The sequence below is a fragment of the Papio anubis genome, chromosome 4 (assembly GCF_008728515.1).
Source record: "Papio anubis isolate 15944 chromosome 4, Panubis1.0, whole genome shotgun sequence".
Classification (NCBI taxonomy): domain Eukaryota; kingdom Metazoa; phylum Chordata; class Mammalia; order Primates; family Cercopithecidae; genus Papio; species Papio anubis.
This window is the reverse complement of record NC_044979.1, coordinates 181661340-181673464: the sequence shown is the minus strand read 5'-3', so window position 1 is coordinate 181673464 and position 12125 is coordinate 181661340. Positions and strand designations below refer to the sequence as shown.

Genomic DNA, 12125 nt, shown 5'->3' with positions numbered 1-12125 from the left:
ATCTCAACTCCACTACGATTTGAGATTGTCAAGGTGCAACTTCCTTCCTCAGGGAAAAGAACTGTCAGCTTTTTTTCAAGTGACAATATGGAGTGAGATGAACACATTAAAAAAATAAATCTGAAGCCTTTCAAAGTAAACCAGACACTGGCCATCAAAGTCCTGAGCTGAGGTGACGCCCATGGGGGCAATGTGGTCCTCCCATGAAAAGACAACCCAGAACTAACCCTGAAGCACAGTTAAATCCATTTGTATCAATTAAAAGAAAAAAACCCAACTGATTGTTTCTAGAAAGTGGCTTCAATGGAGCATGTAGGAAAATTCACAACAATCATGGACAGCTTGTTACAGAACAGAAAGGATTCAGAGAACATGTCACTGCAGGCACAGACTGTGCTCCTCACCTCAGCAGAATACCCGCTTCTGCCCAGGGCAGGACCCACGTGTTCTACACCCAGCCTCTCCCAGGTGGGCCTCGCGCCTTCCCCCGTCCCCACACCTTGCCTACGTCCTCCAGACTCAGGCGCATTTCATTTTTCACCAAGAGCAGCTCCGACTGCAGCTGCCTCTGGCAGACGGTGAGCACTGACATTACGCCTTCTTGCTTGCAGAGAGGTGCGTCCTCCAACGTCATCAGGACGGGCTGTAGATCACCCTTGACAGAGGAGACAGACGAAAGCTGAGCACGCAGGAGGCTGCTGCTGGGGCTGCCCCACAGGTGGCCTGGAGCTGGGAGCCAGTATGGCAACCAGCAGGGATGCCAGAGGGAGGTGGCAGTGCCGTCCACAGCCAAGCACCTTGGTCGACAGCAGGCCACATGGGAACGGGGCTGAGGACCCAGCAGGAAGCTGCCCCGACCCAGGATGATGCCACAGAGCAAGGTGGACTGGGGCATCTGAGAGCAGGAGCCGCTCTACAAAGACCCAGCTGGTGTGGGCGTGGCAGCCAGCAAGTGCCCAAGGCTCTGCTCAAACACAAGTGGGAGCCTTAAAAGACAACTCTCTGCAGGGCCTCCAGCTCCAAAAGAGCAGCTTGTTTACCACGTCTCACACGTCTCACACGTCTCACACATGTACTGCCTATCGACAGATCTTACCACATCTTACACGTCTCACACAGGCGCTGCCTATCGACAGATCTTACCACATCTCACAGAGGCACTGCCTATCGACAGATCTTACCACGTCTCACACGTCTCACACAGGCACTGCCTATCGACAGATCTTACCACGTCTCACACAGGCACTGCCTATCGACAGATCTTACCACATCTCACACAGGTACTGCTTACCGACAGATAAACTATTTGATTAGAAACCAGAGAGGCAGCTCAAGTGGACCCGCCTCACACAGTGAGCTCCATTTCACTGGACAGTCCCTATCATGTGAACGAAATAATTGTTTTTGAAAGCTTAAAACAATAAGCTTAAAATGGCACGAAACAGTGAAATCCTCAGCCCAGCTTCACTGCGTACTGACCCGGAACACGCCCAGGCAGGTCTGCGCTTCAGGCCCCTTTCTCTGCTGTGTCATGAGCCATGACAACTGCAGCCCCCAGTGCCCAGCACAGAGAGAAGTCATTAAAATTAAAGGAGAAAAGGAGTACGAGAGGAAGAAAAAAATACCCTGCCATGGCCTGCAGAGGGGGCCTACCTGTGGGTCAGGGACAACCGGTTCCAAAGCACCATCGTGGGAGGCCTCCATGTCGCCAGGGACCTGGGCCTTGGCGCCACCATCCACGCGAGGCTGTGGGTGGGCCCCGGGCACCCATGTGTGAGCTGTGGTTCTGCAGGCCTGCCGCCTGTCCAGCTCCACCTGGCACCTCAGGAACCGCTGGTGCAGCACATGCAACTGGCGGCTGAGGCGGGCACACTGCACTCGGAGCCGCTGCAGCTCGGGAGGCTCCGCCCCAGCTGCCAGCGGCTGCTGCTCCAGCACGCGGCGGATGTGGGCCAAGGCCAACAGGACGGCCTCCAGCTCGGCAGAGTGGGCCACCTTCCGCTGGTTCAATGCGTCAATTTCTAAATTTCTCTCGGCAATCATTGCTTCCTTTGCTTTCAGGGCAGCTTCGAACTCCTGGATCCGGGAGGCCATGCCTTCGACCTCAGCCTCCCTGAGGGCTGCACTGCGCTCTAGTTCAGCCAGCTGCCGCTCCGCAGCCTCCTCTGCACCCTGGAGGCGCTGCTGCAGGGCCTCCAGGGCCTGGCTGTGCCCGCGCTCGTGGTCAGCCAGCAGCCGGCTCAGGGCCTCCTTGGCTTCGAGCGCGGCCTCAAGCTCGTCCTGCAGGGCCTGCCCGCGGCGGCCCCCGGCCTGAGAGCAGAGCAGCTCGCTCTGCAGACTGCCAGCCTGACTGTCGCTGACTTCATGCACCACGGGCCCCATGAGGGACAGCTCGTGCTGCAGCTTCTCAATGACTTCATGGAGTTGTTCGATTTCCTCTGCTTTCTCCTTTTGTAATCGCTTCTGGTTCTCTCGCAGATTTTCAATCGTGGCTTTCAGCTCTTCAATCTCAGAACTTCTGGTATATACGACCTGAAGAGAGAGCACATTTCAGTGGCAAATTAAATGTATCCACTTCAGAATGTCCCTGCTTCACAACGCGTTACCTCCTGAATGCATTCTTGGAGTGAAGACTCCATAGCTTGAAAAACAAAGCAGCCACAGAAGCCAACTCCCGGTCTCGGGATGCACTCCACATCTGCCTGGGCTGCAACTGGGCCCTGGCGCACACCTTGTGCTCCACGTCTGATCGTGGGACAAAGTGCTAACGCAGCCAATTTCCACACAAGGACGTCTACAGAATGATGCTTTCACCACCCTTTACATGTTATTTTGTTAATATTTAAACAACTTGATTTGTTTGATTTTCCTGAAGGTGCATTAGATTTTAGGTGTCGTTCTGACTCCAGGAGGAAAGAAACCTGGGCAGAGAATCTGCACCAACAAAGCGGTGAGCCAGGCACACTCCCCTTCCATCCCAACACTGCTCACGGTGATGCTGGTGACGCAGGCGTCTCTGCCACTGCCACCTCGGTGACACCAGGCATCAAAGTGAGTTTACTTGTGCCATGAAACATAATCCTCAGTCATGTAAGGAAATACGATTGTTTCCACTTTAAAGACAGGAAAATTGAAACTGAGATATTAAACATCTTTCTAAACCCACAAAAATAGTAAGCGGAAAATCAGGATTGAGATCTATGTCAATACAGCTCCAAACTCTATTCTCTTAAGATAACATTACTGGTAATGACAAAAAATAGAAAAATTCTAACCCATTTGTGTTCTAACAATTTTAAAACAATTTGTTATAAACTAATACGTTCTTCTAAAAAAATTGAGGGTTTCATAACAACTCCGGGTTTCTCTGGAACTACCTCACAATTACTCTGGACTGAAATGCAAATCTGGCCCACAGGAAAAAAAAAAAAAAAGGAACCTGATGAAGCTGTGGCTTTGGTTTCGACGCTGTCAGTGACACCTTCCTATGCATTTACCACCGAGGACCACCACCACGCAATTAGCAAAAGCAGCCTCCCAGCTGCGGGCTGGGAATGCCCGCTGCACATTCTGCTCCACCCTGTGTCTTACTGGGTGCAGCACCGGCCCGTGTCTCTGTACTCTACAGGCAAGTGAAGGCATTTTAAAGACAGTTCTGATTATATACAGCTTTCGCTCATTCACTAAATGCACTAAATAAACTGGAATCAAAGGGTGTGCACTAAAGACGGTCACAATCACAACGCAAATATTATGTTAAAATACTGGAACCAGCCTACAAAGGTAGCTCTAAATGTCAAACACTAAAACCTAAAATCAGTGAACTGAGGCCAGGTGCGGTGGCTCACGTCTGTAACCCCAGCACTTTGGGAGGCTGAGGCAGGCAGATCACTTGAGCACAGGAGTTCGAGATCAGCCTGGCCAACATGGCACAACCTGGTCTCTAGTAAAAATATAAAAATTAGCCAGGCGTGCTGACAGGCACCTGTAGTCCTAGCTACGCGAGAGGCTGAGGTGGGAGAATTGCTTAAACTCCGGAGGCAGAGGTTGCAGTGAGCCGAGATTGCGCCACTGCACTCCAAGGTGGGTGACAGAGCAAGACAGCATCAAAAAAAAGCAAAACGCATATACAAGCGTATTCAAGGAGACTTGAATGCAACGTAAAACTATGAAATTTCTGAGGAAAATGGGGCTAGGGAAAGAGCTCTCAGATAGAACTTCAAAAGTATACTCTGGCGGGGCACGGTGGCTCACGCCTGCAATCCCAGCACTTTGGGAGGCCAAGGCAGGGGGATCATCTGAGTCAGGAGTTCGAGACCAGCCTGACCAACATGGAGAAACCCCGTCTCTACTAAAAATACAAGTTAGCTGGGCATAGTGGCGGGTGCCTGTAATCCCAGCTACTCAGGAGGCTGAGGCAGGAGAATTGCTTGAACCCGGGAGGCAGAGGTTGCAGTGAGCCGAGATCACGCCACTGCATTCCAGCCTGGGCAACACAGAGAGTCTCTGTCAAAAAAAAAGAAAGTAAAAAGTTTTGCTGGCCGGGCGCGGTGGCTCACGCCTGTAATCCCAGCACTTTGGGAGGCCGAGGCGGGCGGATCACGAGGTCAGGAGATCGAGACCATCCTGGCTAACACGGGGAAACCCCGTCTCTACTAAAAATGCAAAAAATTAGCCGGGCGAGGCGGCGGGCGCCTGTAGTCCCAGCTACTCGGGAGGCTGAGGCAGGAGAATGGCGTGAACCCGGGAGGCGGAGCTTGCAGTGAGCCGAGATTGCGCCACTGCACTCCAGCCTGGGCGACTAAGCGAGACTCTGTCTCAAAAAAAAAAAAAAAAAAAAAAAAGTTTTGCTCTGCAAAACATACTGTTAAGAGAATGCAAAGACCAGCCATACATTGGGAGAAAATACCTGCAAATCATGTATCCAAAAAAAGTGTTCAAAAGATATAAAGAATTCCCAAAACAATACAAAACTGAACAACCCAACTTTTTAAAACTTTCTGAGGCGAGGCACAGTGGCTCATGTCTGTAATCCCAGCACTTTGGGAGGCCGAGGCAGGTGGGTCACAGGAGGTCAGGAGTTCGAAACTAGCCTGGCCAACATGGTGAAATCCCGTCTCTACTAAAAATACAAAAAAATTAGCCAGGTGTGGTGGTGGGTGCCTGTAATCCCAGCTACTCAGGAGGCTGAGGCAGGAGAATTGCTTGAACCCAGGAGACAGAGGTTGCAGTGAGCCGACATGGTCCCACTGCACTCCAGCCTGGGCCACAGAGTGAGACTCCATCTCAAAAAAAAAAAAAAAAACGCCTTTCTGAAAGACTTGAGCAAACATTTTCCCCACAAGATGGATGGCAAATAAGCATAGAAAAAGATGCTGAAGATGACTAGTCATTAAGGAAACACAAAACACTAGGATATACCACTCTGTATCTACCAGAATGTCCAGGGAAAAAGACTGGCCTTACCAGGCGCCGATGAGAACGTGGTTACCCAGAACACTCATCTATTGCTGGTGGAATGTAAAACGGTAGCGCAACTATGGAAAACGGTTTGACAGCTTCTTTTAAGTAAAAGATATGCTTACACAGGAATCGGCCAAGCATTCAGATGAAGTATTGAACCACAAGAAGTGAACATTTATTTTCTCCCAAAAAGCTGTGCATGAAAGTTTACGGCAGCTCGATTCATCAAAACCTAGAAATTATCCAAATGTCCTCAACGGGTGAACGGACCAACAAACTGTGGTCCATCCAGACAACACTACTCAGCAACTAAAGAACAGACACAGGCCACAGGATGCATCAATTTCAAGCGCGTCACAACACCTGACTCGAAGCAGAATTCCAGAGAGGAGAGGAGAGGCCGTGGGCGGGCGGCCGGAGGCTGGAAGTCGTAGACGGGTTACCAGGAAGAAACAGCACTAGGAAAATTTTCTGAGTGATGAGATTGTGGTGATTATTACAGGACTAAATCCTTTTTTCAAAATTTATAAAACTGTATACCAAAAAAAACTAATTTTATTATGCACAAAGTTAAAAAATAAAAAACTTAAAGAAATTGTTATACTAAAAAATAACAAGTATCTATAATCCATGACCTAAGGTTCTATCTGAAAAAGCTAGAAAAAGAAGAGAAAATAAACCCAAGGTAAATAGAAGGAAGCCAATAATGAAAATAAGAGGAGAAATCAAAGAAATAAACAGAGAAAAGTATCAGAGCCAAAAGCTGATTCTTTGAAAACATCAACAACATGAATAAACTACTAGCTAGAGAGACACAAGAATAAAAGAGAAAACACAAACTCACTAATATCAGGAATAAAAGAAGGGCCATCAGCATAGAACCTGCAGATACTCAATGGCAAGTAAGGAAATGGTTAATAAGGTGAACAGTTACAAAATGAGAAAGTATAGGCTGGGCAGTGGCTCACGCCTGTAATCCCAGCTTTGTGAGGCCGAGGCAGGTGGATCACAAGGTCAGGAGATCGAGACCATCCTGGCGAACACAGTGAAACCCCGTCTCTACCCAAAATACAAAAGATTAGCTCAGCGTGGTGACACACACCTGTAACCCCAGCTACTCGGGAGGCTGAGGCAGGAGAATCACGTGAACCCAGGAGGCGGAGGTTGCAGGGAGCTGAGATCATACCACTGCACTCCATCCTGGGTGACAGAGCAAGACTCCATCTCAAAAATATAAAAAGTATAAACTTCTTTATGCAAAGCAATTTGACAATTTTGATGACATGCACAAGTTCCTTGAAAAATACAACTTATCACAACATGAAACAGAAATCCAAATACCTCAGTCTATTAAAGAAAATGAATTCATTATCATAAATCTCTCTAGATACACAAACTCCAAACGGCTTCATTGTTGACGCTATGAAAACATTCAAGGAAGAAATCCCAGCTATGTGAAATAACCTCTTTCAGAAAAGATGGGGGGTGAAAAAATTCCCAACCTATTTTATGAGACTAACATAACCTTCATACCAAAGCCTTAGGAAATACTGCAAAAAAAGACAATTACAGACCAACATCCCTCATGAACACAGATGCAAAAACCATTAACAAAATATTAGCAAACCAAATTCAGTAATATATGTAACATATGAAGAGGGCAGTACATCACTACCAGGTATGGTTTATCCTAGAACTGCAAGGTCAGTTTAATCTCCAAGAAATAAATCACTCAATAAAGTTAACCCTATTCGTAGAATAAAAGAGAAAACTATCATCACTATTTCAATAGATCCAGAAAAAGCAAACTAGAAATGTAATGGAACTTCCTTTATTTGATAAAAAGGCACCTGTGAAAATCCTAAAGCTAACATACCTAATGGCAAAACACTGACCACTTCCCCGTAAGACAAGGAGCAGGGCAAAGATGACTGCTCTAGCCAGTTTGAACTTTGTACCGGGAGTGCTAGACATTGTAATCAGAGAAGGAAATAACAAAAATTGGAAAGAAATCAAACTGTCTTTACTTGAAGATGATGTTATCTTCTACATAAAAAGCCCTCAGGAATCCACAAAACACTACTAATATACATAGACTGTGCAAGGTAACAGCAAGGCTAATAGACAAAAGGTGTATGTGTATTCATGGTAAACAACTAGATAATTATTTTAAATCTCATTTACAATAGTGCAGAAAGCCTAAAATATTTAAGGAAAAATTTAACAAAAGACGTGTGAGACCTCTTTATTAAAACCTATAGAGTAAGAGAGAAGTAAATGGTAAAATTAAAGAAACATCACTAACCCCAGAGTTAGAACAAGCAACACAGGAAGGGAGGGCCCACGTTGAGGACGAGGTGTTAGGGTGGCTGGAGCCCCGGAGGACGGCAATACAGAACAAGCGACAACCACCACGACCAGGCCAGGGAGACGGGAGCTCTGTTTCCCCACAAACCTAAGACACTTCTAGAAGACGAACATCCTCACTGACATCAAATGGGGTAGAAAACGGCAAACGTGGTGTCCTTGAAAGAACTGGAAACCGAACAGAGTCAAACCTTTAAATGGAATTTTACTTTTCCTTATTATATAAAGCAAACTAAAGTAATAGCCACACCTTCACAAAAAATTAGGAGAATTACAGAAAACAAAGGATGTACGAATTTGCACATATCTGGAAGAAAAATCCCACAAGAAAATACTGGGGATTGTCCTTATAAAGCCTTCAATTCCTAATGGAACTAAAATACTGTCCTTAACATTTAACTATTTTTAATATATTTTTCATTATATAAGATTATAGTTACAGGTCAAATTCTAGAGCGCACTATAGACAAATAATACAACTTCTTTTGAAAAGTAATCAATGGTTTTCAAAGGCATTCTTTTTTTGAGACGAGTCTTGCTCTGTTGCCCAGGCTGGAGTGCAGTGGCGCAATCTCGGCTCACTGCAACCTCTGCCTCCTGGGTTCAAGCGATTCTCCTGCCTCAGCCTCCCAAGTGACTATCAGAGGCACCGGCCACCAGGCCCAGATAATTTTTGTGTTTTTAGTAGAGATGGGGTTTCTCCATGTTGGCCACGTTGGTCTCGAACTCCTGAGCTCAAGTGATCTGCCCACCTCGGCCTCCTGAAGTGCTGGGATTACAGGCGTGAGCCACCGCGCCTGGCCATAAAAGGCATTCTTCAATGTAACCCAAAAGGATATTTTTAAATTTTTGCCAAATATACAAGATACCAACAGACACTAAGACAGATAATTAATATCTCAGTAGCCTCTGTCAAAGGGAAATTAAAAGTGACAAACTGGAGACAAACTTCTTTTTACTTCTATGGTCCCCTCCAAAATTATTTTTTTTAGGCAGGGTCCTGTTCTGTCATTACGGCTGGATTACAGTGGCATGATCACAGCTCACTGTGGCCTCCGTCACCCAGGCTCAAGTGATCTTCCCACCTCAGCCTTCAGAGTAGGTGCATGCCTGGCTAAACTTTTTTAAAAAATTTGTAGAGATGGGACTCATTACGTCATTGTCCAGGATGATCTCGAATTCCTGGGCTCAAACGATCCTCCCACCTCAGGTTCCCAAACTCCTGGATTACAGGCGTGACAGCCACTGTGCCTGGCCATAAAGTTAATTTTGTGTTTGAGACAGGGTCTCGCTTTGTTGCCCAGGCTGAAGTGCAGTGGCATAATCACAGCTCACTGTACCCTCCATCTCCTGGGTTCAAGTGATTCTCCTGCCTCAGCCTCCTGAGTGGTGTGTATCACCCTGCCTGGCTAATTTTTGTATTTTTAGTAGAGATGGGGTTTTCCCATGTTGTTTAGGCTGGTCTCGAACTCCTGAGCTCAAGTGATCCACCCTCCTCAGTCTCCCAAAGTGCTGAGAATACAGGTGTGAGCCACCGTGCTTGACTGATAAAATTAATTTTGAAAAGTATTACAAACATTATATGAGGAAACAGAAGGCTGTCATCCTGGAAAGCCAAGGTCCCAGTCAATCACACCCAGACACCATGAGGACTTTGTGCAGGAGACGCAGGCAAAGCCAGAAGCACGAGAAGACCCCCTTCTCCCCCAGCACTGGGGAGTGGCTGACCTCGCCGAGGTAAACCTGCTGTGCCTGGAGCTGCTTGCTCACACACAGGATCTCTCCTTCTTTGTTGTGCAGAAATGCCGGTGGAAATGGTAATAACAACAACCATATCAAAACAGAGCCAACAGAACCTTACTAGGGAAATGTTCTACTGACCCTACAGGTATGAAATGTCCTAATTAAATGAGCCTACAGTTTTAAATTGGAAAAATGGAAAATCAATTTGAAAATGTTTGTTTGTTTTTGTTTTTTGAGACAGAGTCTCGCTTTGTTGCCCAGGCTGGAGTGAGTGCAGTGGCGCGATCTCGGCTCACTGCAAGCTCCGCCTCCCGGGTTCACGCTGTTCTCCTGCCTCAGCTTTCCGACTACCTGGGACTACAGGCGCCCATCACCACACCCGGCTAATTTTTTGGGTTTTTTTTGTTCTTTTGTTTTTTTAGTAGAGACGGGGGTTTCACCGTGTTAGCCAGGATGGTCTCGATCTCCTGACCTCGTGATCTGCCCGCCTCGGCCTCCCAAAGTGTTGGGATTACAGGCGTGAGCCACTGCGCCCGGCTGAAAATGTTTTTCTACTAAAGTCCTTTCTGTCTAGTTTTCTTATGGTCGTTTAAAAATAAACCAATAATAAAGTCTTCTCTGTTTAAAATGACGTATTAGGCTAGGCAAGGTAGCTCATGCCTGTAATCCCAGCACTTTGCGAAGCAGAGGTGGAAGGACCACTTGAAGCCAGGAGCTCAAGACCAGCCTGGTCAAGAGAGCGAGACTCTATCTCTACCAAAAAAAAAAAAAAAAAAAAATTTAGCCAGGTGTGGTGGCGCATGCCTGTAGTCCCAGCTACTGGGGAGGTTGAGGCAGGAGAATCGCTGGAGCCCAGGAGTTTGAGGCTGCAGTGAGCTATGACTGTGCCACCCAGGCGACAGAGTGAGACCCTGTCTCTAAAAAAAAAATAACATAAATAAATAAAACGACATATTCATTTGGATTTCAAAAATCAATTACTGCACTTTTCCAGGCAATCTGTCTCAAAACCATCACCCAAAAGAAGTAAAATGAGCTCTTATCTGTTTCTCATCTTATTAACGAAGGAAGAGTTCACACAGAAAGAACCGCTCATCCCCGGGATCAGCCTAAAACTCCCTTTTACTCCACACAGGTTAGAATCATTCACATGTAGCCTCGGTAAGAATCAGACATAAATGTCACCACCCTCAACTGTCTCCCACGCTGAGTTCATTCACCAAAGAGGCGCCACGCGGGCACCACATACAAGATTCTCCCACGCTGAGTTCATTCACAGAGCCGGCACCACGCAGGCACCACACACAGGGTTCTCCCACACACAGGATTCCCCCACGCTGAGTTCATTCACGGAGCCGGCACCACGCGGGCACCACACACAGGATTCTTTCTCCTACACACAGTATTCTCCCACATACACGATTCTACACAAGGTCTTTTTTTTTTTTTTTTTTTTTTTGAGACGGAGTCTCACTGTGTCGCCCAGGCTGGGGTGCAGTGGTGCAATCTCGGCTCACTGCGAGCTCCGCCTCCCGGGTTCACACCATTCTCCTGCCTCAGCCTCCGAGTAGCTGGGACTACAGGCGCCCGCCACCACGCCCGGCTAGTTTTTTCTTGTATTTTTAGTAGAGACGGGGTTTCACCATGTTAGCCAGGATGGTCTCGATCTCCTGACCTCGTGATCCACCCGCCTTGGCCTCCCAAAGTGCTGGGATTACAGGCTTGAGCCACCGCGCCCGGCCTACACAAGGTCTTTCAAGGGCACCTGTGAAGTTACCAACGCTCTGCAATTTTGAATATCATCTCTATTATAAACAGGCTGGTTGTGGTTTTCTTTTTTGCTTCAAAAGCACAGCTACATTAAAATAATAAACCTTAAAATAGATTTTTTAATATACACCTAACTATGTACCCACAAAAATTTTTTTTTAATTAGTTTTTTTTTTTTTTTTTTTTTTGAGGCGGGTCACCATCTGCCGCCCAGGCTGGAGTGCAGTGGCCCGACCTCAGCTCTGCAAGCTCCGCCTCGGGTTCCGCCATTCTCCTGCCTCCCAGCCTCCCGAGTAGCTGGGACTACGAGCCCACCACCTCGCCCGGCTAGTTTTGTGTTTTTAGTAGAGGCGGGGTTTCACCGTGTTAGCCAGGATGGTCTCGATCTCCTGACCTCGTGATCCGCCCGTCTCGGCCTCCCAAAGTGCTGGGATTACAGGCTTGAGCCACCGCGCCCGGCCTTTAATTAGTTTTTAAGACTTTTTTCCCATCATGCTAGTGGGAAGAGACACAGTGAGTGGCCACTTACTTAAGTCACCTCCTTGAGAAGAGCAAGCCAGCAATAGCCCAGTGCCTCTCACAGCCCCAGGGTGCTGCCCTAGAGAAAGGCCTCTTCTCAGATTCCTGACTATCAGGGCTGCAATCAGAAAGCAGTTTGGGGCAGGGGTCGCTGGCTCCCCACTCAAGATCCCTAGAAAGCTGCTTCCATGCACACGTCCCCAGGCAGAATCGGGCGCTCTCTGCAGCTGTCTGCCACGTGCGGCCATGGGCGTCTGTGAAGG

At 47.4% G+C, this 12125-nt stretch overlaps 1 protein-coding gene across 7 annotated transcripts in view; it reads right to left on the bottom strand.

Moving 5' to 3' along the window:
• PCNT (pericentrin) overlaps positions 1-12125 on the bottom strand; it is a 120311-nt gene that overhangs the window by 31009 nt on the left and 77177 nt on the right. For all 7 annotated transcript variants that reach the window (XM_031665839.1, XM_031665845.1, XM_031665844.1 and 4 more), the window contains 2 exons: positions 1654-2532; positions 500-655 (listed from right to left, as the gene is read on the bottom strand). In XM_031665839.1, coding sequence (XP_031521699.1) covers positions 500-655; positions 1654-2532 — 1035 coding nt within the window. The remainder of the gene's footprint in view (positions 1-499; positions 656-1653; positions 2533-12125) is intronic.